The sequence below is a fragment of the Stigmatopora nigra genome, chromosome 13 (genome assembly GCF_051989575.1).
Source record: "Stigmatopora nigra isolate UIUO_SnigA chromosome 13, RoL_Snig_1.1, whole genome shotgun sequence".
NCBI lineage: Eukaryota > Metazoa > Chordata > Actinopteri > Syngnathiformes > Syngnathidae > Stigmatopora > Stigmatopora nigra.
In genome coordinates this window covers 4,728,391-4,755,612 of record NC_135520.1, presented here as the reverse complement: position 1 = coordinate 4,755,612, position 27,222 = coordinate 4,728,391, and the positions used below count along the sequence as shown (strand labels likewise).

General features: G+C 38.9%; 3 protein-coding genes and 1 pseudogene across 10 annotated transcripts; all 4 read right to left on the bottom strand.

The window, feature by feature from the left end:
* Positions 1-26: 26 nt before the first annotated feature.
* On the bottom strand, positions 27-13,703 carry flvcr2a (FLVCR choline and putative heme transporter 2a). 6 transcript variants are annotated; one of them, XM_077731867.1, is made up of 12 exons: positions 12,990-13,140; positions 9,005-9,654; positions 7,156-7,297; positions 6,010-6,150; positions 5,862-5,929; positions 5,527-5,630; positions 3,694-3,804; positions 3,322-3,427; positions 3,134-3,245; positions 2,601-2,665; positions 1,547-1,666; positions 27-1,192 (listed from the first exon to the last, which is right to left on the bottom strand). In XM_077731867.1, the coding sequence occupies exons 2-11, from the start codon at positions 9,617-9,619 to the stop codon at positions 1,592-1,594; spliced, it is 1,539 nt and encodes a 512-aa protein (XP_077587993.1). In that variant the 5' UTR covers positions 9,620-9,654; positions 12,990-13,140; the 3' UTR covers positions 27-1,192; positions 1,547-1,591. The 6 variants fall into 6 exon arrangements, with proteins under 6 accessions (XP_077587993.1, XP_077587992.1, XP_077587997.1 ...); XM_077731866.1 differs by lacking the exon at positions 12,990-13,140 and adding an exon at positions 11,778-11,871; XM_077731871.1 differs by lacking the exon at positions 12,990-13,140 and adding an exon at positions 11,778-11,815 and having other exon boundaries at positions 9,005-9,074.
* Positions 13,704-13,978: 275 nt separating this feature from the next.
* LOC144206433 (jun dimerization protein 2-like) lies at positions 13,979-16,113 on the bottom strand (annotated as a pseudogene). Its single transcript, XR_013328355.1, has 3 exons — positions 15,924-16,113; positions 15,335-15,439; positions 13,979-15,138 (listed from the first exon to the last, which is right to left on the bottom strand). The product of XR_013328355.1 is annotated as a jun dimerization protein 2-like (transcript).
* Positions 16,114-17,832: 1,719 nt separating this feature from the next.
* LOC144206302 (protein c-Fos-like) lies at positions 17,833-21,213 on the bottom strand. 2 transcript variants are annotated; one of them, XM_077731208.1, is made up of 5 exons: positions 21,097-21,213; positions 20,878-21,055; positions 20,097-20,312; positions 19,698-19,805; positions 17,833-19,600 (listed from the first exon to the last, which is right to left on the bottom strand). In XM_077731208.1, the coding sequence occupies exons 2-5, from the start codon at positions 21,028-21,030 to the stop codon at positions 18,935-18,937; spliced, it is 1,143 nt and encodes a 380-aa protein (XP_077587334.1). In that variant the 5' UTR covers positions 21,031-21,055; positions 21,097-21,213; the 3' UTR covers positions 17,833-18,934. The 2 variants fall into 2 exon arrangements, with proteins under 2 accessions (XP_077587334.1, XP_077587335.1); XM_077731209.1 differs by having other exon boundaries at positions 21,143-21,157.
* Positions 21,214-21,449: 236 nt separating this feature from the next.
* Positions 21,450-27,202, bottom strand: mlh3 (mutL homolog 3 (E. coli)). The gene is made up of 12 exons (XM_077731207.1): positions 24,858-27,202; positions 24,510-24,611; positions 24,336-24,415; positions 24,151-24,255; positions 23,949-24,018; positions 23,808-23,876; positions 23,617-23,725; positions 22,899-23,058; positions 22,769-22,792; positions 22,539-22,617; positions 22,296-22,447; positions 21,450-22,217 (listed from the first exon to the last, which is right to left on the bottom strand). Exons 1-12 carry the CDS (start codon positions 27,028-27,030, stop codon positions 22,146-22,148), a joined length of 3,195 nt encoding a protein of 1,064 aa, XP_077587333.1. The 5' UTR covers positions 27,031-27,202; the 3' UTR covers positions 21,450-22,145.
* Between the last annotated feature and the right edge of the window lie 20 nt (positions 27,203-27,222).

Sequence of the window (27,222 nt, the reverse complement as noted above, 5' to 3'; positions counted from 1 at the left end):
AAAAAACACTTGACTTGAATCAAATATTGTAGGAAGTCCTGAATAAGAATCATTTATTTTCTGTTAGAAATCTCAAGGATTGTCAGAGCTTTTCACATCTTTGTAATATCTGAAAACATGACATGAAATGGTAAATTAGCACCACCAACATATTTTGTAAAAGAAAAAAAATCACAAAAGGTAAAAGTATTAAACTCTCAACAGCATGTATCACTTTATGATACATTTAGAAGTAAAGCACATATGAAATATTTGATATATACTTTTTGTGCAAAACAAATTATTCCATTCACTGCTATATAACGATGAAGATTTCAGTTATTATATTTTATATCTGCTACTTCAAGGGAAGGACAAAGCTTACAGGGTGTTAAACTTACTTCATCAGTGGCACTGATGAACATCAATAGCCATTACAAGTGCATTGGACATCTATCATCATCATTTTCAGGCAATGAATTGATTGTTTTTTTACATTTTGGGTACTGACAGGTCACTTCTGGTAAATTTTGGATCTTTCCAATTGATTTTGGGGGACATTCCGAGAAACCTCTTATTCCTTTGTCAGATCCTGGCAGGTTCAATTCCCACTGGTGGCAGTATGATTTTGAGTACGGCTGGTTGTCTGTCTCTCTGTGTGCCCTACGGCTGACTGGCGACCAGTCTTAGTGTGCAGTGTTCATTTTGCCTGAAGTCAGTGGAAAGGCTCCAGCACCCCTCGCAACTCTTACGATGATGCACGGTACAGAAGATGAACTTGAATGTACTTACAACATTGATAAGTAAAAAAAAAGTACTGTAAGAGTAGCACACCAGTAGTTGATACGGGAATCACACGGTATACTTACAGTAGAAGATACAGTAATCACACAGTCCACTTACAATACAGGTAAAAACAGAAGAGTGAAGGAGGCATTTGATGTTCTTAGTGAATTGGAAGTGCTTGGTTGATTTCTTGTGCTTGGTTTGGGATCCATGCGATGTAGGTGTTTTTATTGGTGTGTTGAGTCTACAGGGTTTCCTCATGGCACAGCAGTTCCTTAGTCTGATTGGTTGGTGCAGCGACCATTCAACCTCACCAAGGCTTTTACAGAGGAATGTATACCCACATTTCCTTCCTCTATTCAAGCATCTTTCCTTCTTTCTGGATTTGTATGGGAGGAAGGATTTTATTTTGGTCAGTAACCATGTCCTGGTAAAACAGAAAGGAAGTACAATAAATTATAAACAGGATCCTTGGCTTTTTTTATTTTCCAACGGTTTAAAAATGGGGAAAAAAAACTTTAAAATGTAATTTTGAACTCATCTGTGAATTACACATGATAGCTAAACTATAAAGTATGGTTGTGTTATTGCTGCTCTTTTAAAAATAAGTTATGGAAAGGTTTCCTCTGCTCATGGTAACATGAGTGTCAATGCGTTGCTATCTTAAAACTTAAGAGACATTTCTGTCATTATGCAGTTTAGTACTTTAATAGTGTAAGCACTATAGTTGAAAACAAATTGAAAACAATTCTACCCAATGGAAATTAGAATATGCCCCTACCTTGGCAGGTGTGTTTTGTTTTTTTAGTGAGTTCACATTATTATGTCAGGACTGCTGTTGCCAGGGGCTCCCACAAGATGTACCCCCATAGTCCTGAACGGATGACTCTGATTCTGCAGGCTGGAATAATAACTTTGGTGTCATGTGTCTAAAAGGGGCTAAAAAGAACCCTACATGCAATAGCACGGGCACTAGCAGAAATGGAATCCCAACAACACATGCACACAAACAAAAGCAATGCTGCCTGTCCATTAGAACACTACAGTGATATTAAATTAGTTTTGATGTTTTAACTATTTAATACTTAGGTGCGTGTGCAGGATTTTTGGTACTTCGTTTTGTGTCCTACTTTCATTTAAGAACGATTTTTAAAAGCTCATTTAGTAATTTTGTTTGTTGTTTCACTGAATCACATTAAATCATCATCAGTCATCCCCGAATAGGAACCAAACCCTTCCCCAAATAGCAAAAAAAAAAATGGCAAGAAATTAATGCCTTTAGTCAGTAATGGCTGTGATTCCCTAAAGATGCCAGTATATGAGAAAAAAATATGTTTCCATTAAACTATTCTTTGGACTAGCAAAATTGGTGGTGCCACAGTTCAACATTTTGTATGTATTGTACTGGCCTTTGAGCTATGCTCAAAAACAGAGAATAGGTCAATACATAACAGATTAGGTTCACCCTAAAAAACAAACAGAAACTAGAGTAATTCCCAGGCAGAGACTTGCCAGTATGCAGGGGGATGCTGTATATTTCAATCAAAAATCAACTAATTGATGAATTAATTTAATTTTCAATGCTAAAGTTGATGGGTTTAATAAATACACAGTGAAACAGAAACAAAAAAATATTGTTATGCATGTTTGCATAACACTTGGGTATTATTCATGCCCGTTAGGTGATTAGAAATGGGGGAATGCTGGGAGCTTATATTTGCGCCAAGTTTAAAAAGTGCATTAATGAAGCTTTGAAAGCAGTGTTCTCAGAGATAATGTTTGTTTTGACCATGCTGAGGATGCAGTGAATTTAATCGACAATATATTGCACTTACACTGATTGGTGGTCCAGCAGCCTGTGCGTTGGCCTTTTGCCTCCGGAGGTCAGATTTAATGAATCCTGTAATTCAGAAAATATGTTATCGTTTTATGTCTCTCTCCAATAAAGAAATAAAAACAATTAAAATTCACATTGCAAACCCATGCAAAAATACTGCTTAGATTCCAACATTAAACCTCACAAATGAGAAGCAAACCTGCTAATCTTTAAGGCCCAGTGGTGATACATGAGTAAAATCTTGTACAATCGATAAAGGGAACGGTTTGGCAATTAATGGGGTGAAGGGAAAATAGAGATGAACTGTTTCGGTTCTACCACTAGATGGTGGCCTTATTCTTTAGAATATGTGAGTAATGGATGATTACAGTGTAAATTGCCATTCTACAAAGGAAAAAAATGTTTTTTTATTCTTTGTAAAACAGTATTTTAGTATTTTACTTGGATAAAAATTAAAGCATTGACGTTTCAAAACGTTTTTCCATTAACCAAGAATGATAAATTAGTAATTGATTGGAAATGTTACTGTACCTGTCATGATAGCACCTATTAACAGGAAAACACACAGGAAAATATTTCCTGCCAAAGTGCCCCATGTGTCTATAATCTTTCCCTGGCCGATAGTGAAGATGATTCCAAAGATCTGAAATGCAATCAGATTGGTAAAATGCTTATAATGTCATGTTTATTTTTTGAGAGTGAAGGAAAAGTGTAATAACCTGAGCTGAACAGTTGAGTAATCCAGATGAGGTTCCCTCTGATTCTGGGTATGTGAGCTCTACTGCAAATTCAAAACCCAAAGGAAGATATCCTGTCATGAAAAAGCTGTAGGAACAAAATTAAAACTCTTGAAATCAAAACGAATATGAAATGACTTAAGATTCATTGCAACATTTTAAAAGTTTACTCATTAAATGACGAGATAAATCAAGATGATACTTTGTAATCTTCAAAGCATGGGGATTTATGGGAATTTATAGAACCAAATGTTTGGTTATCTGTTATTTTTGCAATCTATTGACATTATAATTTTTAAATGATGTTTCCATTTCTATCCATGATGTGCAACAGTTTCTGCAATAAATACCCACCCTAAAACTCCAGCTGTGACAAAAACCACCCACAAGTGGCCCAGGTTAAGTGTTGAAGCATACACCACCATACCGATCAGGGACAGGACATACACGACCAGCGTGGTCTGTCTAATAAGAGGGAAGAGTGAATATTTAGCATTTCAGAGGAAAGGTACAAATCAAGGTTATTTTTTCTTCTTCTCTAATCTGATTTGACAAAAATGTAGATCTGAATCATGTGAGCTGGCTCATATTTTTAGGCAAAAGCTGCTCAGAGAACTTCAATCCTCTAGCATACAATCACATTCATTTGGCAATAAAATGGGATGACTTTTCAAATATTAGGAGTGCATATAAAGTCTTAAATTTTATGCAAAAAAACACAACTACTTTTACAGTTTTTTTTAAGATTATCAATGGCCCATCTTAAAATAAAACTGAGAACATTTAAAATCTCTGAGAAACTTGGATTTAAATGTCATTAAATGACATGTTCAATAAAGCTTGCCAAAACTTAAATCCTGAAATGCACAAGCAAGCTTATTCTGGTCTACTAGATTCTTGTACAACCATGCGTAAAAGAATGGTTTGTTAATATAATGTCGTCCTTGGATTCATTCTCTCACACATGCAGTACTTTAAGACAACAGGGGAATGTCAACAAATAAATCTGGACCTGGCTGTTGTGACAGCTGGGCATTCCATTGTCATGTGGTGAATCTGAGGCATTTATTTTGTCCATCTTTACTATGTGTTTATATCGTTTATGCTTCCCTAGACCTTTACCCACTCAATTACATTTCTAAAGTCTGAAAAGACGAATTTTGAAAACAAATGTTCACATTTGAAACTGAACACCTAAAAGGAATTTCAAAGTTTAGAGCAGGAAAGCTCACTAGTGTAGATAAGACATATTAGGACTACAATAGCCAACCACGCCTGTCAGTTCAGATAAGCAGAAAGGGACATCAGAACAAAAATTCAGTTCTCCTAGTGATTTCCCCTCACATCCACATCAATAGACTTCTCTGAGCTCAGCTCCCTGTGAAATCATGATTCAACATTTACACAAGAAGACTACTTTTACATGAGCTTTTGCTATAGCACAGACCCATTAAAGTACATCAAATAAAACAAATAATTGATATGACATTGGTGCTCAACACACCGATCACCAAGGTACAATTCGTAGATCGATCCCATTAGGGTAAGATATGATTCAGTCATACCCCCTTAATGTGTTTTTAGGAAATCTGCTCCAACAAGATGCTTATATGTCGGATTTGCTATCCTTTCCCTTTCTCTCTCATCTCCAGCTGCCTTCCAATGTTGATTCTGCCCCCGGTTTGAATTTGCATGGTAAAATTACCCAGGAATTATGTTCTTCAGGACTTGTAATGTCTCCACTAAGGCATTATTAATTTTGTATTCCAACAAGTCGCAAGATCAAGACAACAGGTTTCGACTACTGTTTTCCATTCAGTCATACTTCCCCTCCAACCCTTGAGTCATCAGTTTCAACTATACAGTTACAAACCGTTCCATACACTAATTTTATGTACAATTTCAATAGTTATGGACCTGTTGGGAGTCTTAATGACATCCCTTGAATACTCTTTGATGACACTCCGCTCTCCTCTACTACCACTCAACTAAATAGAGCTTAAAGATGACAAATCTAGAAACAGTTTAATGTTGCAAAGACTGTAAAAGAAAACGTAATCATTCTTTTCCAACACTAAAATACAAATTCAGTCCATGCATACTTGTTTTGCAAAGGTAGACATTTTAGAGAACTTACTTAAGACTGACTTACTTTACTCTAAAACTCACCCATTTTAGAGAACTTACTTGTAGGTTTTAGTCTTGTCCAGCCAAATTCCACAAATGAGGGATCCCACCATGCCTGCAATGACAATGGTCAGCCCAATCCGACCTGCATTCACTTCCTCGCCCTAAGAAGATAAACACATTTCTGTAAATAGTGGCCTACTGTAGCAACTTATCTGTAAAACCCACAAGGTAAGACAATAGCCCTCTCAGTTTCCTGGCAAAGAGGTATCAACAGTCTAAAGAAGAAGAAAAAAACTACAAAACGATGCTTGGAAAACACTGAATAGGAAATAAAAGCTACTATAAATAAATCTGAAATAAAGCAAGTGGAAAAGCAATAGCAGCAGACTTACTGGATAGTGTTCAATAATCATTCGGTTTAGAAGCGTGGACACTGCATAAAAGCAGCCAACATTCAGTCCTGCAAATGACCACAATGCAGTTTTCACTGTGTATGATTAAAACGAGTTACATCATATTTTACACAGGATGATTACTGACCATAGCTGACGACTAGCAGCATGAACGGCTTGTTCCGCAACAGTCTCCAAATTGAAGCCATATAGGAGTAGCTCTCTGCAGGTATGCATCTAGCCTGAGCCTGGGCTTGTGTTGGAGGGAGTGCTGGTTTGTCTTGGAACACTAGAAACAACACATTCAATAAATATGACAACGTAGTTCAAAGTATTGTGGTCAAGTTTTGGCATTGGATGGTCATCAATCACCAGAAGACATGAACAGAGGTTACAGACCAATGAGGAAATTGTTGGGTGTGTAAAATAGCATCACGTTTTTGCATAACTACAGCATTTAAAATTGAGATAAAACTGAGCGGTTTAAGGAAGAGTGACAACTATGATGTTGACGATGACCACGGTCATCAGTAAAAAGCTCAAAAGTCTCAAAAGTTCACTTATAAATAATAATTATCTATGCGGAATGCATTCTTGTTAAAGTGTCAGTGTTCCTCCTTTGTTTTTCTGGAATTTTTATTGTTTTATTAGCTCGTTTGACATTTTAATAGCCCTTTGCAAACAGTTTAAGTATTAAAGGGACACAAAGGGTAGATATAGACAATAGATATCCTTTTAAATTCAATTTAATATTTCATTCACAAGCCACACAATTGAAATTTCAAATTAACCAAAAATATTCCAGAAACCTGGTCTATCCTGCTTGTCTAATTATAACAATTAGCCTATTTCAGAATTATGAGAGAATGCAGAGCAGACAGCACCTTGGATGGGTCATAAGGCACTCACAAAGTGAGTGTGAATAGTTCCTTGATTTCCAAATTTGCTATCTGTCAAGCTTTAGAATAAAATTCATTGTCAGTCAGGGTCTATACAGATCATCACTGTGGTTGAGTGGGAATTGAAGTTCATACAACAATTACATAACTTGTGATCTCTGCTTGTCTTGTACATTGTGCCAGAACATATCCATCAAATAGCCGACTTTACGGCATTAATGGACACAGAGATATTGCAGCCCCACAGATCACATATACAGAAAAAAAAAGGTCTTAAGCAGAACACTTTCCTCTTCATTTCCATCACAACATTTGACATTAGAAAATTAAAAATACTGCATTGCTGGACAAAAATCCAAAATGGGAACAACTTGATTATTCTGTTGAGGACTTACCAATAACCACCAGGATGAAAATTACACTGGCCACACCAGCACTGATGTAGAACATGATCTTAATGTGGTGTGCTAGCTCTTCAACATCGTCTACATTTGGCACGAGGATAGGAGGAATCAAAAATCCAATTGCAATGCCCATCTGTGGGGGAGAACAAACAAAAAATAGGAAAAATAAATTAGGGAAGGCAAATCCCACCAAGGCTTGAGCTTCATCACTTCCTGAATAATAATTTAGAATATTTTAGCTATTTCAACAGAACAAAACTTTGTGGAAATCAAGTTTTTTTTCACTCCTAAAGTATGGTTCATCTATCAACAAGAAAATTGAAAGCCTCATTATTAAAAGAGAAAAATCACTTTAAACCAATTTAGTGGCTTTATTTGTATATATATATATATATATATATATATATATATATATATATATATATATATATATATATATATATATATATATATATATATATATATATATATATATATATATATATATATATATATATATATATATATATATATATATATATATATATATATATATATATATATATATATATATATATATATATATTCACAATGGATCATATATTATGAATGACTAAAAATTATACATTTTCAACTACATTCAAAATGGCCCTGTATTGTCATAATCTGTTTAGGCACTAGATTATTAAACATTTATGATTTAGAATCTCTAATGGACAACCAATCTTTTTTTTCCTTTGTGAGAGCTATTTCATCTAAACATCTTAGAACCAACCACCTAATATGAATAACAATCGATGGATATCAATGACAATACATCCTTTAATCCATCCCAGCAGGCTGTAAAAACAAGTCAAAAAAAACAAAAACATGCATTACAATCACCGGTAAAGAGTGTATGGTCAAACAGGCTACCACAAACAAGGGAGGCATTTACTTCAGAGAACAGTTAATTTTGGCATCTTTTGAGGATGTACATTTATTTTTTCAATGTATCTACGGTATACTTGCAAGATCAGAAGAAACAGGACTAATATACAATAGGAGTTAGTTTCCATGAAAAGAGCATTACGATCATACCCAAACCCCAATGAAGTATCTTTCAATAATGACAATATGACTTATTGTAGTTTCATCTCATGTCATTTTATGAACCGTTTTATCCTCACTAGGGTTGCAGGGGGTGCTGGAGCCTATCCCAGCTGGCTTTGGCCCAGAGGCAAGAACACCCTGAATTGGTGGCCAGCCAATCACAGGGCACAAGGGGACAAACAACCATTCATGCTCACATTCATACCTAGGGCCAATTTAGGGTGTCCAATCAGCCTACCATGCATGTCTTTCGGATGTGGGAGGAAACCGGAGTACCTGGAAAAAACCCACACAGGCCTGGGGGAGAACATGCAAACTCCATACAGGTGTACTGACTTGTATGCTGTATAGGCAAAGCCTTGGACAAGGTGGAATGTTGTGCAATGGCCAACAATATCCTTAACTTAATCTAATTTTAAATAAACTAGCGAGATGGTGAGAAAAACATGAACTAAACTCAGAACAGCAATGCCTTTTCTATTGACATTGTTGATTTTATAGCCAGTATTTTATAACCATTATTTTATAGCCATTATCTTATAGCCATTATCTTATAGCCATTATTTTATAGCCATTATTTTATACCAGAAACAGTGGTGTCTAATATTTTAGATACTGGGGCTTGTTATCTCATATTGTACATTCTACAGCATTCCCTGAAGGTTTGGGAAAAATGGAATCAAGTTGTTTAAAAAGGCTTTAGATAATTCAATTTCTTTCACTCCCACACACCCTTTGCCGTTTATGTTACATGTTGATGTGGACGCACCTGGTTTCCCAGAACACCAATTGAACAGGCCGTGGATACCTCCTGTTGTCCAAACCACAGAGAGGCAAGTCTGGAAGGAATACCAAGGACGTAAACAGTTGCCACAGAACAAACAAACTGACCAAGGAAGGTCACACCAAATGAGCCAGGGTGAGCCGTGCTTGTTTTGATCCAAGCGCCGATGCAATTGAAGGCGGAGCCCACCATAACTATTTCCCTGAGGCCTCGATTGTCCAGCAACCACATGACAGGCAGGATGAGAGGGATGTAGGTGAAGAAATAAATCATGGAGAGCCAGTTGATAGCCAGGTCACCAACACCATAAAAGTGCTTAATGATGTTGCTGATGATCCCATACTGCAGCCACATCATGGCATTGCTCATGGAATAGATGTAAAAGAGAAATAGCATGACCCAACGTCGCGTGTACAGTTTGGTCTCCATGAGCGGGAAGAGCTGAGCGTTTTCCTGAATGGACGAGTCTGATAAGAGGTTACCGTCTCCCAGAGCGAGATGGCGATTTAACCCTCCGAAACAGGTTCTGGTTTTTCTAGCTGGAGCGGATCCATCATGACTGTCCATCCAGTCATGACAGAGCTCCTCCTGACTGCTCATGTTGCTCCCCACCTCTTTCAGCCCTCTGTGATCAGCTGGAGAGAAAAGCAAACAGTTCTGTGTGTAAACACAGCAGCCATTTACCTGACAGTCCTCTCCTAGTCAACATGTATAGCACTTTTTTTTTCTAAAGAGAAAAAACTAAGTTGCCCTTGAGCAAGAAGGCTTGTTTCCTTTGCTGACTAGGTAACTCAAGGCTGAGTTTCAGTTGGCTAGTGAGTGGTTCTAGTGTATTCCAAAGCTCCATCTCACCTGTGAATTGTCCAATAGAAAGTGGAGGAATTGATGCATTTTAAAGATTACAGTTTTCCAATGAGAAGCCCTGGAAAACTGCGCTTAAAAAATTATATTGCATTCTACCTGTGCACAGACTCAAAGTTCATAAGATTACACCTCTTTGCTCATGTGAGTGATGTTTTATGTGAGTGTCACTGAATAGCTCAAACTCCTCCTTTTCAGTTTCATCCCACATTGTCTTGCGAGCTCAGTTTATCTGTATATTGCGTAACACAGCATATGACTCTCAGATTGAGAATGACCCATAGTGCATATTCAACAGAATATGGTTAGTTAAAGGTAAAAAAAAAAAAAGTAAGGTCAAAGACCAACATATTCTGTTTTTTGGTCAGGGTTGATGGAGGAATTGTATTAGGGTTATAATTTCTACATGCAATAACACACTTTGCACATTGCACATTCAGGACAGGCTATTGACTTTAAAGAATGTTCAAAGAACTGGCTGGTTATGCCTGAAAATCCAGTTTTGTCTGCAAAAATTGCTGCATTAGAGGCATGACTGAAACGGACAGTCACTGTGTCACTTATAGTTTGAAGTAGCAGTGGTTTCTTTACAGGTCATATGCTGGTTCAATAAGGGTTTGACCAGTCAGTCACATAGTACATACAATTATCAACAAATAGCGTAAGAATAAATGGATATATCTCAACAAGGTTTATTATACTATACAGTTATTTCCCTTAATATTAAATATTAGATTCCAATTAAAAGGATGCAGTGCCCCAATTTGGTAGCAGAAACTTGTATGGTTGTTTTGCTATGATTGTGTGTTATCACACACACACACACACACTGTATAGTTTACTCAGTGTCTTTAAAGCTTGAGATTGCATTGGAGTTGAAAAGAAAGTACTGCTGTAAGCAATGAACCGCATTTGAGAGAAAAAGCTCTTAAAACATTTTAAAGTTGACCCGGAATGTTTTCAGGAATGGGGAAAAACTAAAGGAGGAGAGCATTCCTTGCCAGAGGGGCAAAGAGGGTTTTTATCTTGTGTTTTTTTAATCCAGAGCAGTGTACTGTCCCAAAAAACAAAATGATGTGCAATATAAGAGATGGTGAATGAAAAAGTATAGGATGCAGGATATTTTTCATGCATTTGTACAAATGACAGTATAAATATACATCGACACTATCCATCCATCCATTATTATTTTTATTAGGGTCATAGGTGTATAGTTTTTGCTTCATATTTTATATATTGTATAGTCTCTGGTTTGAGTGACAGGTTGCTGAACTAGTGTGATGGATGTAATTTGGACCAAATACAATAACGGATCATGTATCATCATTTCACTACCGAATGTGTTTTCCAGGGTAAATTTATAGTTACTAAATCAATCAGATGCACACATAACCAATATATTTCATGCGTGTGTAAACAATAAATTATTCATACAGATGAATATAATAATGAATCCACGATATCTGTCTATTTTAATGAAAAATATTAAATTTTGGATTGCGGGGCTACGCCCATTCTGTCAGTCTTAAATGAATACTGTACTACAGTACTTCATTCACAGTCACGCTATTCTTCATTGAAGCTAGCAAAGTACCGTGGTAAAGTTTCAATCTGAAGTTTTGCAGTTTCAAAAGTCTTTTTCGCCATCCGATGATTAATTCCAATACTTTTTTTGCTGTGCGATGATGAAAAGTCAAAGTGCTTGTCACACGAGGATTTACGCTCAATGCCAGTATAACAGTTTGTTTTTAAACCCCGTTTGCACAACATGCCTTTATGTCCTCTTCAGGGAAGTGCCGAAAATGCACATAAGACTCATCCATATACATGCCAAAACTTAGATCAAGTGAAAAAAGTAGCACAAAAACACATTTTAAAATGTATTGAGTTAACCTACCTGAAGTGCCAGTATTGTTTCATTTAGCCGTATTTAATGTACACCAGCGCCGAATGGGCGCAAGATGGAAACCTTGAGCGAAAATAAACTTCCACGTCATTTCCCATTTGAGCGTCAAAACAAATAGCCACGGTATTCATATTTGAAATGAAAATGTCTCGTTCATTTTCATACTTTTTTTTCAGTCAACATCGAGGAAATAGTTCTAAATCCCTAAGCAAATAAATAAATACTCACTTATCCATTCATGTATTTATTAATTCTTTCATTTTCGCAACCACTTTATCCTCACTAGGGTTGCAGATGGGGCTGGATCGAGTAGTGACCATTCACACTCACACTCATACCTAGGGGCAATTTAGAGAGTCCAACCAGCCTAACATGCATGTTTTTGTAATGTGGAAGCAATCCGGAGTACCCGGAAAAAACCCACGCAGAGAATGTGAATACGTCACACAGGAGGACCGATCTGAAATGGAACCCTAGCCCCAAAACAATGAATTAATAAATCCAGGTGGATCATACTTTTTGGGTTTTATTATTTTTTTCTTGTGTGGCTACATAAACTAACAGTATAGGATGTAGGCTGCCTTTTGCGGTCTGGGATAGGCTCCAGCACCCCACAACATTGGTAGGCAGTGTTGAAATGATATGGATACTTACTTACTACACTACTGTATTTTAAGGATGGCTATTATTTTGGTATTTGAAAGGCTTTGGTTTTGTTCTTTAGCCATTTAAACAGTTTGCTGAAGTGGCAGTTAGACACAAAGTGCAAAAAAAAATCAACGGTGAGTGCCAAAGAGCCACACCTTACATCAAAAGCAGCATTAAAAAAATGCTTAATAGTAACTTAATAGTTTTTAATCATCCCTGATGAATGTGCTTGTTTTGTAGGAGAGAATAAAAATAAGAGAACCTTGAAACAAGGCAAAGAGCCACAGTATACACAAAATATGATAAGAAACTAGACTAAAGATGGAAATTAGCCCTCGGCTTCGATCTTACATATTAACATACATATGTTCTTATTTTAAAACAATTAAAGTCAAACTCAAGCAAAGAACAGCATTCATTTTGGCCGGGAGCCGCATGCGGCTCGAGAACCACTTGTTTACCACCCCTGATCTAGAGTGAGGAACCAGAACCCAGCAAAAATCACAATAAATAACATTGTCAGAAAGACAAATGGAGGTCCAAACCCAAACTCACCTGATTCCCAAAGACTCCAATGGAACAAGCAGTGGAGACCTCATCCGCACCAAACCACACTGAAGCCAAGCGAGAGGGCATTCCAAGAATAAACACCTGAGCCAGGGAGCTGGCAACCTGGCCCAGCATGGTGACCCAGAATAGGCCAGGCCCAACGCTGGCCACTTTGGTCCAAGTCCCCAAGCAATTGAGCGCGTTGGCCAACAGCGCAGTGAGCCGCAACCCCTTTTGGTCCAGCAGCCATGTGACGGGGAAAATAAACGGGATGTATGTGAGCATGTAGACCATGGACAGCCAGTCTATGGCGAACGCATCCACACGGTAGAACTTGACGAATATGTTGCTGATGATGCCGTATTGGATCCACTGGTACGCGTTGCTCAGGGAATACGCACTGAACAGCAACACTATCGCCCAGCGCTTCCCGTACACGCGAGTAGGGGGAACGGGACCGTTATCCCCGTTTGTGATGCTCTTGCATTCTACTCGCTCAATTTGAAGTTTTAAATCCCCTTCAGGGCCTTTCTCCTGCACGTCTTCCATCTTATTGTGGAACTTTGCGTCAAAACAGTCCCAAAATCAAAATAACGGAGCGACTCTCCTTTCTGCGCGCACCCACTGGAATTTTACTAAGCATCAGACTTGGCTGAGAAAATCTAGAAAGCACCGACTTGGCACACCACTCCGTTGTAGAGATTAGAAATTACAATGAGCTCAAACAATATAGGAGGAGGCAGTCACGCACTAGGCATCTTCTAGTTATCATGCATGAAATACTGCACACATTTAGTGCTGTTGCTCTACCTGGTGGTGGACTTGGTAAAATACAAATACAATACAAAACAGAAATTGCAACATGATATATTGAGTGTTTGTGTGATATAAACATCCTTTTTGTTCATGGTGGCTACTAAAATAAAGAAATATGAACGCATTACAAAGTATATTTTATATATATTGGTTGAATGGTCTTTTGCATATTTTTGTCAAAATATCTTTATTAAATACAAACAACTTGTACATGAAAGTGACAATAAGAAGACAATATCAGTATGCTTGTGTACAAAAACTGGAAAAAAACAAAAACAAACAAAAAATCCAGGGGAGGGGGGGGTGGTCCATGTCCATTCAAAGCATGTTTGTTACACACAGATGAATTCTTTCAAATTACAATGAAAAATAACCACACCCATTCAAGTGCTTCCTTCTATGACATAACCACTTGGCTGGGGGAAAAAATGAGAGATACTGCAAGATTATGCTGTTTGAAATACTGTTGAGTTTTTGTTCTTTTATATTAGACCTTATAAACAATGCACGGAGCAATGTTGTCATTTTAAACAGTCAGAAATGCAGCATAAACATCTAATAGGATTATGTCATATTGCATCTTTGGAGTGCTGTGATATGCTGTGCTGTCTTTCTTTTCCTAGGTATCGTGGTACTTTGGCTGTTGGCATGCAAAAACTATTATTAAAATCTTTTCCAGTTCTAATATTTTTACCGCGTATAACTTACAATACTCAGTATAGGTATTTGTTTGGAGGGGTAACATCAAAGTAACAGAGAGGCGAACTCTCATCCATTCATTTTCTGTACCAATGAGGTTGTGGAGGGTGCTAGAGCCAAACCCAGCTAACTACAAGATTAGCAGGGGACACCCTTAATCGGTTGGAGATGGGAACAACACCCACACAATCTCGAGGAGAACATCCAAACTCCATTGTGTGAGGACCAACCTGGGATCAAACCATCGACCCCACGACTAAGAGGCCGACGCGCTAACCACTTGGTCATCGGGCTGCCGAGAGAAGAACTTGAATAGAAGAATATAAACTCTATTTTAACTGCCACGTCAGTGTCCAGACCACATCTTTGTGGTAGAATATGAGCCTTGGAGCTGCTTCAGCACCATCTTAAAGCTTAGTGCCATGTCTCTTTTGCCATATTAGGTGCAACTTCTCGATGCTTCTAGATGGTGCAGCGGCAAAGGTTTCACTTCAGTTTCAGGTGTCTGGACACTGTCAGTTCGGACGATGCATGTGGGTCGATGAAAGTTCAGCATGTGGATCAGCTGCTGGCGTTCAAGTTTTAACTCCTCGATCTGGGCTTTCAAATCTGAGTTTAACATTTCTAGTCTTTCGGATTCCTGCGGGAGAAGAAAGGAAGGGAGTTAAGAGAAAAAAAGAGGCATTTTTAACCTTTAAGTTATAGCTGTAATGTATTACTTTTTTGCCAGATAGAAAAAAAACCCAGCTCCTATTTCCAACAGTTATGAAAATGTCTATAAGGATTAAGATGAGAAAAATGATGAGAGACAATTAGGAAGGAAACAAAGACCCCACCTTTTGTAGATAGTCCGTTCTTTCTTTTTTCTTGTTTCGACATCGTGCAGCAGCCACCTTGTTTTTCTCTCGTCTTCGTGTCCTTCTATCATCCTCTTCACCTATCTGACAAAGCAGGGAAATGCATTCTTAGTAAAAGTATCAGATTCTCTTATTTAAGTACAAACTGTGAATCAATAGCAGTTCAATAGCCTATTATACTAAGATCAAACACTTTATGCAACTTTAATGGATCTTAATATTCTAAATTTACAATTCGGTTTTTACTTGGATGATGAAGTTTTTTGGTGTGCCTTTCTGCATGCATCCCATTGATTAGGATCAGGGTAACACGTTTGTCAACATAATTCTGAGACTTTTTCTACTTTAAAGGCAGTGAATTGACTAAAATTGCACGCGTTTTCATGTATTTGCACTTCTAGTAAATTCTGAGTATGGCTCTCAATGAATAACAATTGAAAATATGAATTGTTTATGGCTCTCTCTGTCAAAAAGGTTCCCGAACCCTGGTCTATACCATCTCGCATCACACAGGCAACAGTTTAATACTGTTGATGAACACTATCTTTGGTTCTTGTACAAACATTACCTCTGTTTTGATGATAATAGGCCTCGTTCCCAGACGGCTCATGAACTGCAAGGGCGACATCATCAACTCGTGGAGCTCGCCAAACTTCAGCGTTTCCGTCAGCATGATGGCTGGGATGCCAGCCGGAGGGCCCACCCAGCCTGGCCAGAAAACCTGCAGTCAAAGAGGCATCTGAAATTTGTCCTGGCATGACCACAGCTATATAGGGAGATGCACAATGGCTGAAATATTAAGAAAAAAATATTATTCTAACTCAGTTTATGTGCAAACAATTTCCACATTGGGAAAATTGGCAATAACACTATTTTGTTTGCAATTATTCGCTCATGGATACCTGAAACTTCCACCAAAGATTACAATATTGGGTTTTATCAATCTGTGTTCAAGTGCAGTATATCATACAAGTGTCATATTTGGAAATATAATAATAATGAAGATAAGGTATTGAATTTTAGTCGCAAATTATCAGCCACAAAGAAAACTTCATTTTAAATAGTTCGCCTTCAAACCTTATCTTAACCTACTTTGATACTATTTTACGGTTTTGTCTTTTGCCATTCCATACTCAGGGAATAACATAATCAAATAACATGATCAATTCGCAGTCTCTTTTCTGTGATTATGGGATGATTTGTTTTGTTTTGTTTGTTTGCTTTATTCCTGGAACAAATGCACATTTTTTATTCTAAGAATCGGTGTCAATAACTCCACAAATGGCGTCTGACAACTTATGCTTTTATTCCCTGCAGAACTAAAGACATCCATTACTGAGAAATATCAACCTCCAATGCTTTTACGCAACTTTAGTTTTTTCATAAGAGGTCAGCCGCACATTTCATGTTGCAATGCCGAAACAGCACTTTTAATAATCAGTGCACGTCAAGAACATTCATTATGACGCAAGTCTACATAAACGCCAAAAAATAATAATCATAATAAAAAATTAAAATCAAAACGGAATATTTTTAGCAGCAATATTTGAAATTACAGTAGAAATAAAGGCGGACTGAAGTACTACTGCAACATTGGAGCAACCCTAATACTATCGCTGCAAACTCGGATAGTACTTTTTGTTTTAGTTAGTCTTTCCAACATGCTCACTCACCGCACTTCAAAGAGCAAAATAAGAACAAATATCCTTTTTTTCTGGTCGCCTTGTGAATCGTGTGTCAAATCTATTTAAGTGGAAACCATTGCATCAACCCGAGAAAACGTGAACTGAATCTGGGAGGATTCAGGAATGCGGAAAAGAAGTGCGAAGAGAAAAAAAAAAGAGAAAAAAAGGAAAGGGGAAAAAAAGGGAGTTGCAAAGAAGTCACACTCCTCCTTCTCCATTCAACAGGATCATATTCTGAATTACAAATGTAAATAAACTCAGTTAGTCAAGATCCACAAGTAAATCATTCTGATATTTTTGTAGTAAAGTACAGTATGCACAATTAGATTTGAATTATGTGATTATAGTCTAATTTCTAGATAATTGGATTAGACGTCTGTCACCGTCAATGGCAGCCAATATGTTAAAAAGTAACTTCATCTTTTGGTGAAAGTGAGTGAATCCAAATGAGAGCAGAGCATTTTTTTACTCAACAAGTGTCCAGGTAGCACAACAAAAAGGATAAATGTCTTTGCTTCCAAGCAAAGAAAACCTATTATTGGATTTAATTTGCAATCCGGAGAAGTTATTGAATTTTAATCACCAGCTATTGTTTATACAATTTGAATGATGTGTTTTTGTTTTTTCAATCGATGCCAAGACATACATAGACAGGCAGTGAATGCTCCAAAAAAAGAGTTTTTGTTGGCCTTTTTCCAGTTTTAAAACATCTTAAAAGCATTTACAAAACAAACAAACTAAACTTGTTGTGTTATAAAGTGCATTCAATTTAATTTGAATTAAAGAAAAATATTTGCAAGTCTTCTTCATTTCATTTTTTTTTATTCACGTTTTACACACTATCCCAACTTGGTTGGAATTGGGTTTTGTACGTATATAACATTCTTACAGACGTTACAGTACACCACCATCTTTGTGGCCCAAGTTTTACACATATAGAGGTCTTCTCAAACATTTGGGGTCCCTGTGAAAAAAATAACTCTTTGGCCTTTGCCATATCAATGTTGTAAATTGAAAATACTGTACATTTATTAGGTCCCCTTCAGTCAATAATGATCACAAGGATAAATATTGCCATCCCTTTTCAATCCACAGGTGCATTTTCAGTCATCCATCCATTCATTTGTATGTACCGCTTATCCTATTCTAGGTCACGGGAAGTTTAAGTACAGAGCTGGTCAGGTTGCCTAAAAAGAGAGACAACCATTCCCAAATATACAGCATCAGTGACCTTTAAACTTGACCTTTAAAGTATTATTTATCCTATATACTTTCCAATTAGTCCACTTAGTCATATTATTTAGCAGCATAGATTAGGACTCAATGCTATATTTCCTCACCCCTTAACAAAGTGTGACAGGTATAAAAATAAATCATAAGTTACATCTTGATACATATATTTATATATAATTTATATATATAGTACATAGCACTGATGTTTTCATGGAAAACTTTCTCAACAGCGAGATCAGAAAAACCACAGTCGATGATGACATTGAGGTAAGTATGGACGGATGCGTTTGTGTTTACATTATTGGTAGCAATAAATACATGAACTGACACCAAAACACAAAACCATACAGTCACATTTAAATTCCACACCACATCCTAGATCTAGCAACAGATCATACATTGATATAGATATCCTGCACAATATATGTTTTGAAAATCATCTGAAAACATCTCTGCATGCTTTGAAATGGAGAGCTCGCTCGTATCAAAGAGAAAGCCATGCTACATCACCCTCACCCTGTTTGCTTTATGTCTCTCTTCAATGTGGTTATCTTCAAAGCATCCCCGCATAAACACAGTGGCCTCTGCAAAATGCTCACTTTCTTTATCCGAAGTCTGGAACCTGCAAAAGAGCGAAATAAATGAGAAACATCGCCTTCCTTTATAAGGCCAGCAGAGTTGGGGAGTTAAGGTGGTCAACAGATTCAGCTTTTCCTCCTCCTTTAAGGCTCTCCAGTCCCTCTGTTAGCAAGTCCAACTCAGGACAGGAGAAGGTGAAGACGGACATGTAGCTGCTGCAGGTCGGGGTGGAGGTCACCACGGGTGTACTGAGGGGCTCCAGATCGCTGGAGACAGACCTGTACAGAGTCTCCCAGTCTGAGACACCGAGGGAGCTACTAAGGTCGATGTCTGGGACAGATCGAGCTGTCTCTGTGGGAAGCTTGTCCTCTAAAGTAGGCAGCATTGCATCTAAAAGCCCCTCTTTGACATCCAACGAGGGTTCCATATCGCAGACGTTGATTTCGGCGCTGGCACACAGCAGAATGTTGGAATTCCCCGAGATGGCTGTAGACGTATCATTGGGGATGTCCATTTCTTGGAGCGAAGGAGCTTCTTGGACGCTGTCATCTGGGATACTGTGCTCCTCTGGACTTGGAGGGATATCTGGGGATCCAGCGGACTCCTGGAACACTGATTCCATGTCCTGGGACATTTGGCAAGCTGGTTTATGCGTGGTCAGGATGAATTCGAGGCGCTCCTTCTCTTTGAGGAGGTTGGCAATTTCTGTCTCCAAGGATGCTTTTTCCTCCTCCAGCTGGTCTGTCTCCTTTTAAAAGGACACAGCACCGCAGCATCCACACAGGAAAAACACACATGAGTGGGTGAGAATGACAGCTGAGCAAATTTGTCCCTTGTTTACTTACAGCTTGCAGCGTATCCGTCAGTTCCCTTCGTCGGTTACGACACTTGGCAGCGGCCATTTTATTCCTCTCCCTCCTGATCCTCTTCTTCTCCTCCTCCTCCGGAGACAGCTGGCATGTGGAAGAAACAAGTGAGTGAGAAGCTCTAACAATCCAGCCCCACTCATCCCCAGATGTCTGGTATACATTTCATTGGCAATTAACGCATCCTCTGGAGAACAGCAGGGAGCATGTTTCACTGCCTTGTGTCTAAAAATAGGCCATTGTTGCAGACATGCTGTGACCTGAATATAAATGGAACGCCTATAAGGAAGACGCAATGGCTCGAAGAGTATGCACAATGTTGCACGCGAGCTGTTCACTGTGGAAATGTGCATTGCATGCTGAGAGTTGACCCAATACCTGCTCTGCTTTTGCCTTCCGCGCCGCATTCTTCCCCTTATTCCTGCTCTCTCTTATGGGTGTTGCCTGGCGAGAGCTTTGCGCCTCATTGGTTCGCTCGCAACCCGGAGACGGGGAGACAGATGTAATGATTGTAGGCTGGACCATCCACTGGAAATCTGGGCTAGAGGAGATTGCGGTGACGGTCGGAACAAATGCAGTGTCTTTGCAGATATCCTGAGGGTGGAGAAAAAAATGTATTGAAATATTTAATGATTACAATTTGAAGTTCTATGTTGAATACACTGTGAATGGAAAGAGATTGGATACTGGGTAAAGGGAGGTTGCGGTGATGGTTGGGGGAAAAATCCAAATTACAATGCTCAATAATGAAATGTATTAATGATATTTTCATAGATTTCATTCACTGCGGAAGGACCGACCGTTCCTTGACATGTAACCAAACAGAAATAGCTTTCTCCCCGATCAATATTTGACTTTATCATTGCTGGTGACGTCAGCTCTGACGCAGAAATGCTGTGGAGTCTCCTGAATGGGATTTATTTTTCTCAATGAACCTCTGCATCGACACGCACACGCGCACAAAACCTCCCCAGAAACAATCAATCAAGCAAACAAACAAAAAACAAATAAATAAGCAAAAAGCGTCTCACGCAGCGCTCCAACCTCCAAAAATATAGATGCGTCCAAAATGCAACGACGATATTTGTGTTTCATTTATGGATGAGGACTTAACGGTGAATGCGTGATTTTACTAAAAAATAAAAATAAAAAAACATACCTTTGCATTGACGGTCGACGAAAAGGCAGATGACGTGGATGAAAGTGAGTTCGATTCCTCGACTGTCTCCTGGCACCTTGTCCCAGTGGGAGAGTTGGCCCGGCAGGTGGGAGACGCTGCCTCCACGTCTGGAGTCATCTCGTTGCGAAGCATATCGAAGATAGGCAAAAACGGCGGACTTCAAAAAGTATAAACAAATAGAAGAGGGAGGAAACAAACCTCAGTGATGGCCTACTGATGATCAGTCGTCCAGGTAGAAGTCTACCTGGTAACTGGACGCGCTGGATGTTCGCCCCTCCTTTAGAGCCCTGCTACAATTTTATGAATGAACTAGGGCTGTACCATTGTTCGATGGGCGGGGGCGTCCGTCTGACAGCAAAACAAGGCTTTCATTTTTTTGGGAGGGCGTCAGAGGCTTATCTTGATTTCTTTATTATGTGCCTATGATTGCTGGTAGCAACGGTATCAAATACAGCCCAATTGATGCTTAATAAAATCAGCTTGTTTCGGGTGGCAAGGCATCTTGTGAGTTATTAATACACACGTGACCGTGCAATTCCTCAGCCATGTCATTGGATGCGTTGTTTTTATTATATTTCATTTTGTTTGCAGGACACGTTAAGATGGAATGTGACAATGAAATGACGCTGGGTGTTCTGTTGTTATGAATGAAACATAAAGGAGACATCATCAGATGCTGTGTACCCGGTAGGTGAAGGAAAAACGTGAGGGCGAAGGAAGCACGTGACTGCAGGACAGGCGACATGCCAGTCTCCTCTTCCTCCTCCACAAGGACAGACTGCTAATTTCCATTTTATAGCAGTCATTTTCACTTTCTTTTGGTAAGGAGGGTCTAAGTTTTTTTTTTTATATTCATTCATTATTTTGATGCACATTGTGATGCTCAACTGCACCAGGAACAAAAAACATGCTTGATTATTGGAAGTCTCTATGAATCACTACATTTTTAAAGTCATTAAAAAAACAAAGTTTGGCAGACCACCTGAGTACAAAAGGCAGAATACATATATCAGTATTTTCTTTTTATGTATCTTTGGGCAGTATAATCTACTATTTTGCAATATTATTACAAGCCTTGCCTCTGAGTGAGGGAGCGAGGAACATTTTCCTGTACAGGATTGACTGCATGTTTGGGAGAGCTGAACAGGAGTGTGCACATGAATACAGTTCAGAAAATCAGTTAAATGAAAGAATAATTTATTTTTAAAGGAATAAGCAAATAATTTATGTGGTTGGTATGCATTACACTACCTATTTCCATACAGTACCCAAGCTCTGTACATACTTCTTAACTTTCTGAGGTTCGGTTTCATAGGCTCCTGCAAAGACAAAAAATGTTCGTCACCATCAAACTACCGAGCAGGGCAATTTTGACAAAAACCTCTGTAGTGCAATACCTTCTGTTTGGGATCTAAATGGAGGACGTCGACAAGCGGTGCAATGGACGGTCGGCCGTGGGCACACTGGAAGGGCAACTGGCAGGTTGATAAAGACGCCACCAAACTGTGGCACTCTTCACGATTCAGGGGGTCGTTAAATTTGATGGCGCCTGTTGGAATGTGTAAAGCATTTCAAGTCGGACCATCAGGGTCAAAGGAAGATGATGATAGTGATAATGTGGAGCTGTTTTCAGCACTTACCATGGCATGCTAGTGAGGCGAGGACTTTCAGCACTGTGAGGGGGATAGTTCCCTTTACTGTACCAGTAGAGCGAAGTAACTAAGTAACACACAGACACACACAAAAATGCATTTTTAAAACAGAAAGTTGAAGGTTTGCTTCTCTTCCAGCTTGTTTTTCATAATTCCAAAAACAGATGAAGAAATATGTTCCAAAATATACATTTTCAATATTTCCATTTCACTCTTACCTCCATCTCCTCTTGAAGGTAGTCCTGACATATGATTGCAGATAGGAAATGACAAAAAAATAAATAAATGGTCAAAGTCGGTCACATTCAATATTATTTTCAACACCAGCATGTAGCATCATACACCTACCTCAACAAGACGTTTGATTACAGATGGTCTCTTCCGCCGAAGCTCTGTACTTTCTTTTTCCGCAAAACAAACGGGCACTTTATATACGAGCACTTGATTATCCTGACTCGCTGAGAGCGTCACTTCTAGGCCCAACTTCTGCAAATCAATCTGATAAGACCTGGTTGAGGACACATCAAGATGCTTGTTAAATATTAAGTCAAAATGGCCATAAGGGGTGTAACATGTTACGGCGGCATACTTTGGGATGTTTTTAACATTTAACATATACTTGAGCTATCTCACAGAAGTGATCAGTGTTACCAACTGAGGAAGGTGGTTGCCATATTAAGTGTGATGTTTTGTGCATGATGAGAAAGGAGTCCAGTAGTATCCACACAGTCAATTGCACCGGACATTGAGTGGGATTTACCACAAAATATTTGAACAGAGATATTGAGACATCCTGAGTTGAGTCTCCCTGATTGATGTAAGTGAGCCAGATAAAATATTCCTGATTTTGTGTCTATGGAAATAAGTGTTTCTTTTGTGAGTCAGCGTGCAGGAAAAATAATAACTCTTGCATTGTGTTTGAAAAGGATTATGGGGGTTAAAAAAAAAAAAAAAAACTATTGGAGATTTTATTCTAAGGCCATATTGCCCAGCGCTGTGAGTACTGCATTGTGCTAGTTAATAAAGTGCATCCATAATGTTGTTTCAAACTTGTAAAAATATTCACCTGATCATCCTTATTTCCTCTTCAGTGACACAGATGTGTAGTGGTGGTGAAATACAGGATGAACACAGACGTTTCTCGCCGGGTGTGTTTGGATCGTCTTCAAAGGAATCTGGAAGGATGCACAGTGCTTTGAATGAAAATCTCTTTTAACTAGTGAGGACTGTAACATTCTTAGTATTTACGTTGTGTACCTGCTATTAGATTTTCAAGACGTACTCTCTCATGTGCAGCGTGTTGGTCCAATAGTACTATAAGATGACCTGAAATTTAAATGCATTCAATATCCATTCATTTTCCATACCGCTTATCCTCACTAAAATCATCCATCATACCTTCAGTGTTCACATCATCAGTTGTATTGATAAGGCAGGCAAGAAACTTGTTGTCAACTTGATTGATTACCTGCAAAAAATAAAATAAAATAAAATCCACCCTGGAGCTTTGCCAGCGAGGAGCTTTTTAACCACCTCAGTGAATTTAACCTCAGAGAGGAATATGCCGCAGAGTCAAGGAAATCCCTGAGTGAGCCTTTACCTTCATAGAGTGTATCATGTCCTTGGAGAAGCGGTACGGATACAGGATGTTGTGAATCTTAACGGCCAACCCATCAGCTTGCCCACTTGAAATGTCTACAGCCACCTTTTATCACATGACACCAAATTTGTAAATGCAAGTCTGAATTTGAACAGCAGATTTCAACATTTGTCAAATTAATTTACCTCTGGAGGACGCACAAACACTGGGTTGTTCCACTTTGAGTACAAAGATGAGATTGAGTTAAAGGTCTCCACATTGTCTTCTGGAAACAAAAACAACAAAAAACTAAACCTAAAAGGCACAGTTACAGTTGAACAACTTGTGAATATTGATACTTCTCTCAGTTCCTTTGGTACCTGTGTTATCTATCCCTGCACTAAGCAATCTTTCTCCTCTGTCTTTAGGCAAAAAAGGCAGCACTAGATCTGCTTGGAAGGGGTAGCACCTGGACTCCATCCCTACAGTAGAATACATTAATCCAATAACAGAGTAATATCATGCAGTGTACAGTAAAAATGTGGAAACACTTTGTGGTGAAGCTTTAAATCTCATTATATTTCTATATCCACAATAAAAATCTTCAATTCAATTCTTCTTTGAAATGACCTGTGATTTGATCAGGAAGACTTTATTTTGTACTCTATTACAGCTATCTACCTTATTGATAATGATATTATTTAGTCCAAAGACTGCTAATGACTCACCTGTTTCAGAGACAACACTAATGGCCATGTTTGTGATATCAGACGTGCAGCAGACCACCTTTTCTTCCTTTGGTGGTTCCTCATATTTGCTGAGGCCAGTTACTTTGTTGATGTAGGCTGTTTTTCCCGTTTCGGTATCAAAGCGATGGAGCCAATCTGTCGATGTGGTTGTCCCCTCACAAGTATTAGTAGTAGTTCCAGTGGCATTGTTTATGTTTTCTTGAAAGCATTCATTACTAATGGGACTAGAATTATCTCCAGAAGCACAGCCAAGTGTTTTGTCTGTGATTGTGTTTTGTTTCAGGCGGTTGAGTTTGCCTGCTAAGGATGGTTTGACTGATGTGTGTTTTATCTTTGTGTACCCCAAGTCATTAGCTACACAATGGGGATCCTGTTGTCTCTCCTCATTGGTCTCTTTGATATTACTTTTTATTTCCTGGTTCTGGGAAAGAAGAGTATTCTGGGTAGATTCTAAAAAGTTTCCTTGAAATAGTTTACCATTATTGTGGTTCTCCAATGAGGCAACATTTGTTTCAACAGATTTTCCATACATTCTTTTAAACTTGTCAAGTGACCCAGACTCTAAAGCTACTACTTTGGAAACCTTGGAGGGGTTGTTGTGAGAAACGCTTCTGTGAGTTTTGAGAGGTAATACACCATTTTGGGAGATAAGGGAGATTTTGCGTTTTGAATGATGCTGATGAAATTGTTTCCTTCTATTGTGTTGTGAATCCTGCAGACATTTATGAATGAATGGAAAGTTGACACGAATCTTTCTGGAAGTGTTTTTTTCTTCTTCCACATCCTGTGGAACAAGAGTTGTTGTTTTTGATAACCCGATCTTTTTTTCAATCTCCACACTTTGATTGAATCCGGATTCTGTCTTTTCTGCAACGTCGTTGACAGGGTTCAGCTTAGTCTGATCAACGTGTCCATCATTTTCAGTTTCAAGCACATCAGATAGTATGCGAGTCTTATGTTCACGATGAACGGATAGCGATGCACACATGGAGGTGGTATGGACACTATGGTCCAAGCCGGTGTCTTCTTTTGCCACATTTTCGACTTTAAACAACCTTGGGGATGCATTTTGCAGGTCATCTTGGGAGAGCAGCAATTTCTCCTTGCACAGAAAAGCTTTTACAGCCTCCTCTACGCAAAGCAAAACACCGTCCCAGTCTTTGAACTCCATTAGGGTTTTGGCAGGCTCGAGACTAATATCATACTCCGAATAGGAACATTTAATATTAATGACATATATTCCATAAAGGTCTTGGGTTCGTTTATGTGAGGGGCTTCTTGTACCTGACTGTTTTTCCGGGCTGTTGTTTTTCTGAGGTGGACTACCGAGTTTGCGTAGAAGCGTATTCAGCAGTGTGTGTATGCGCGTCCTTAAAAGTAGTCTACCATTCACATACAGAAACTGCAAGCTGGTATTGTAATGACCCTCTCTGCCAAGGTAACCCATCACCTCAAACGGGGCACGTGTGTGCTGGATCTGTCCCAATTTCCGAGCTCGAGCCAGGCCATGGATCTGAACAAACCTGTGGTACGTGTCGCTGACTTTTGGGAGCTGCACCATCATGGCTCCAGTACAATCATTCTTCAAGGTGAAAGACACAGAGGGGTGCATTAGAGACACAGCCTCTACCCGATGTCTGATTCTCTCACTTTCCAGGACAATGTCCACCCTCTTCCTGCGCACGGGCATATTGTGGAAGAAATTACAAATGATGACTGTAGTTCCAGTAGTGGGTCGGGAAATGTCATTTTCAAACACATCAATTTCTTTACCATGTTTGAACATTTTCACAAGGGTCTTATCTGTGTTTCTGGCCCGGGATGAGATTTCTACAAGTGTGGCTAATGCAACTATACTTGCTATGGCTTCACCCCTGAAACCGTAGTACCTGAGCTCATGCAGATCGTCCAGTGAGTGACATTTGCTGGTGTGGTATCTGTTCCCCACGCACGCCATGTCCTCGGTGCTCATTCCGAAGCCGTTATCAATCACCTGGAACCTGAACGCGTCCAGATCCACCCGGACGCACACACACGTCGCACCGGCATCGAGGCTGTTGAGGACGAGCTCTTCCACGCATTGTTGAAGAGATGGGACGGCAACGCCAGAGCGAATTTTCACCCTAACTTCTTCGCTCAGACATTTAATCATAACGCTTGCATGTTTTGTTTAGGAACGTGACCGTTCAACGTCAGCGCGTCATTTCCGGAACGCGCACAACACCAGCATGGTCAATTCTCGCGGAAAAAAGATAATTTTGAGTTATGCATTGTTTTCAAAAGCTGATGTTTACAGCTTAATATAGAAAGATCCGGAAACTAAATGATTCCTACCGTCAACTCA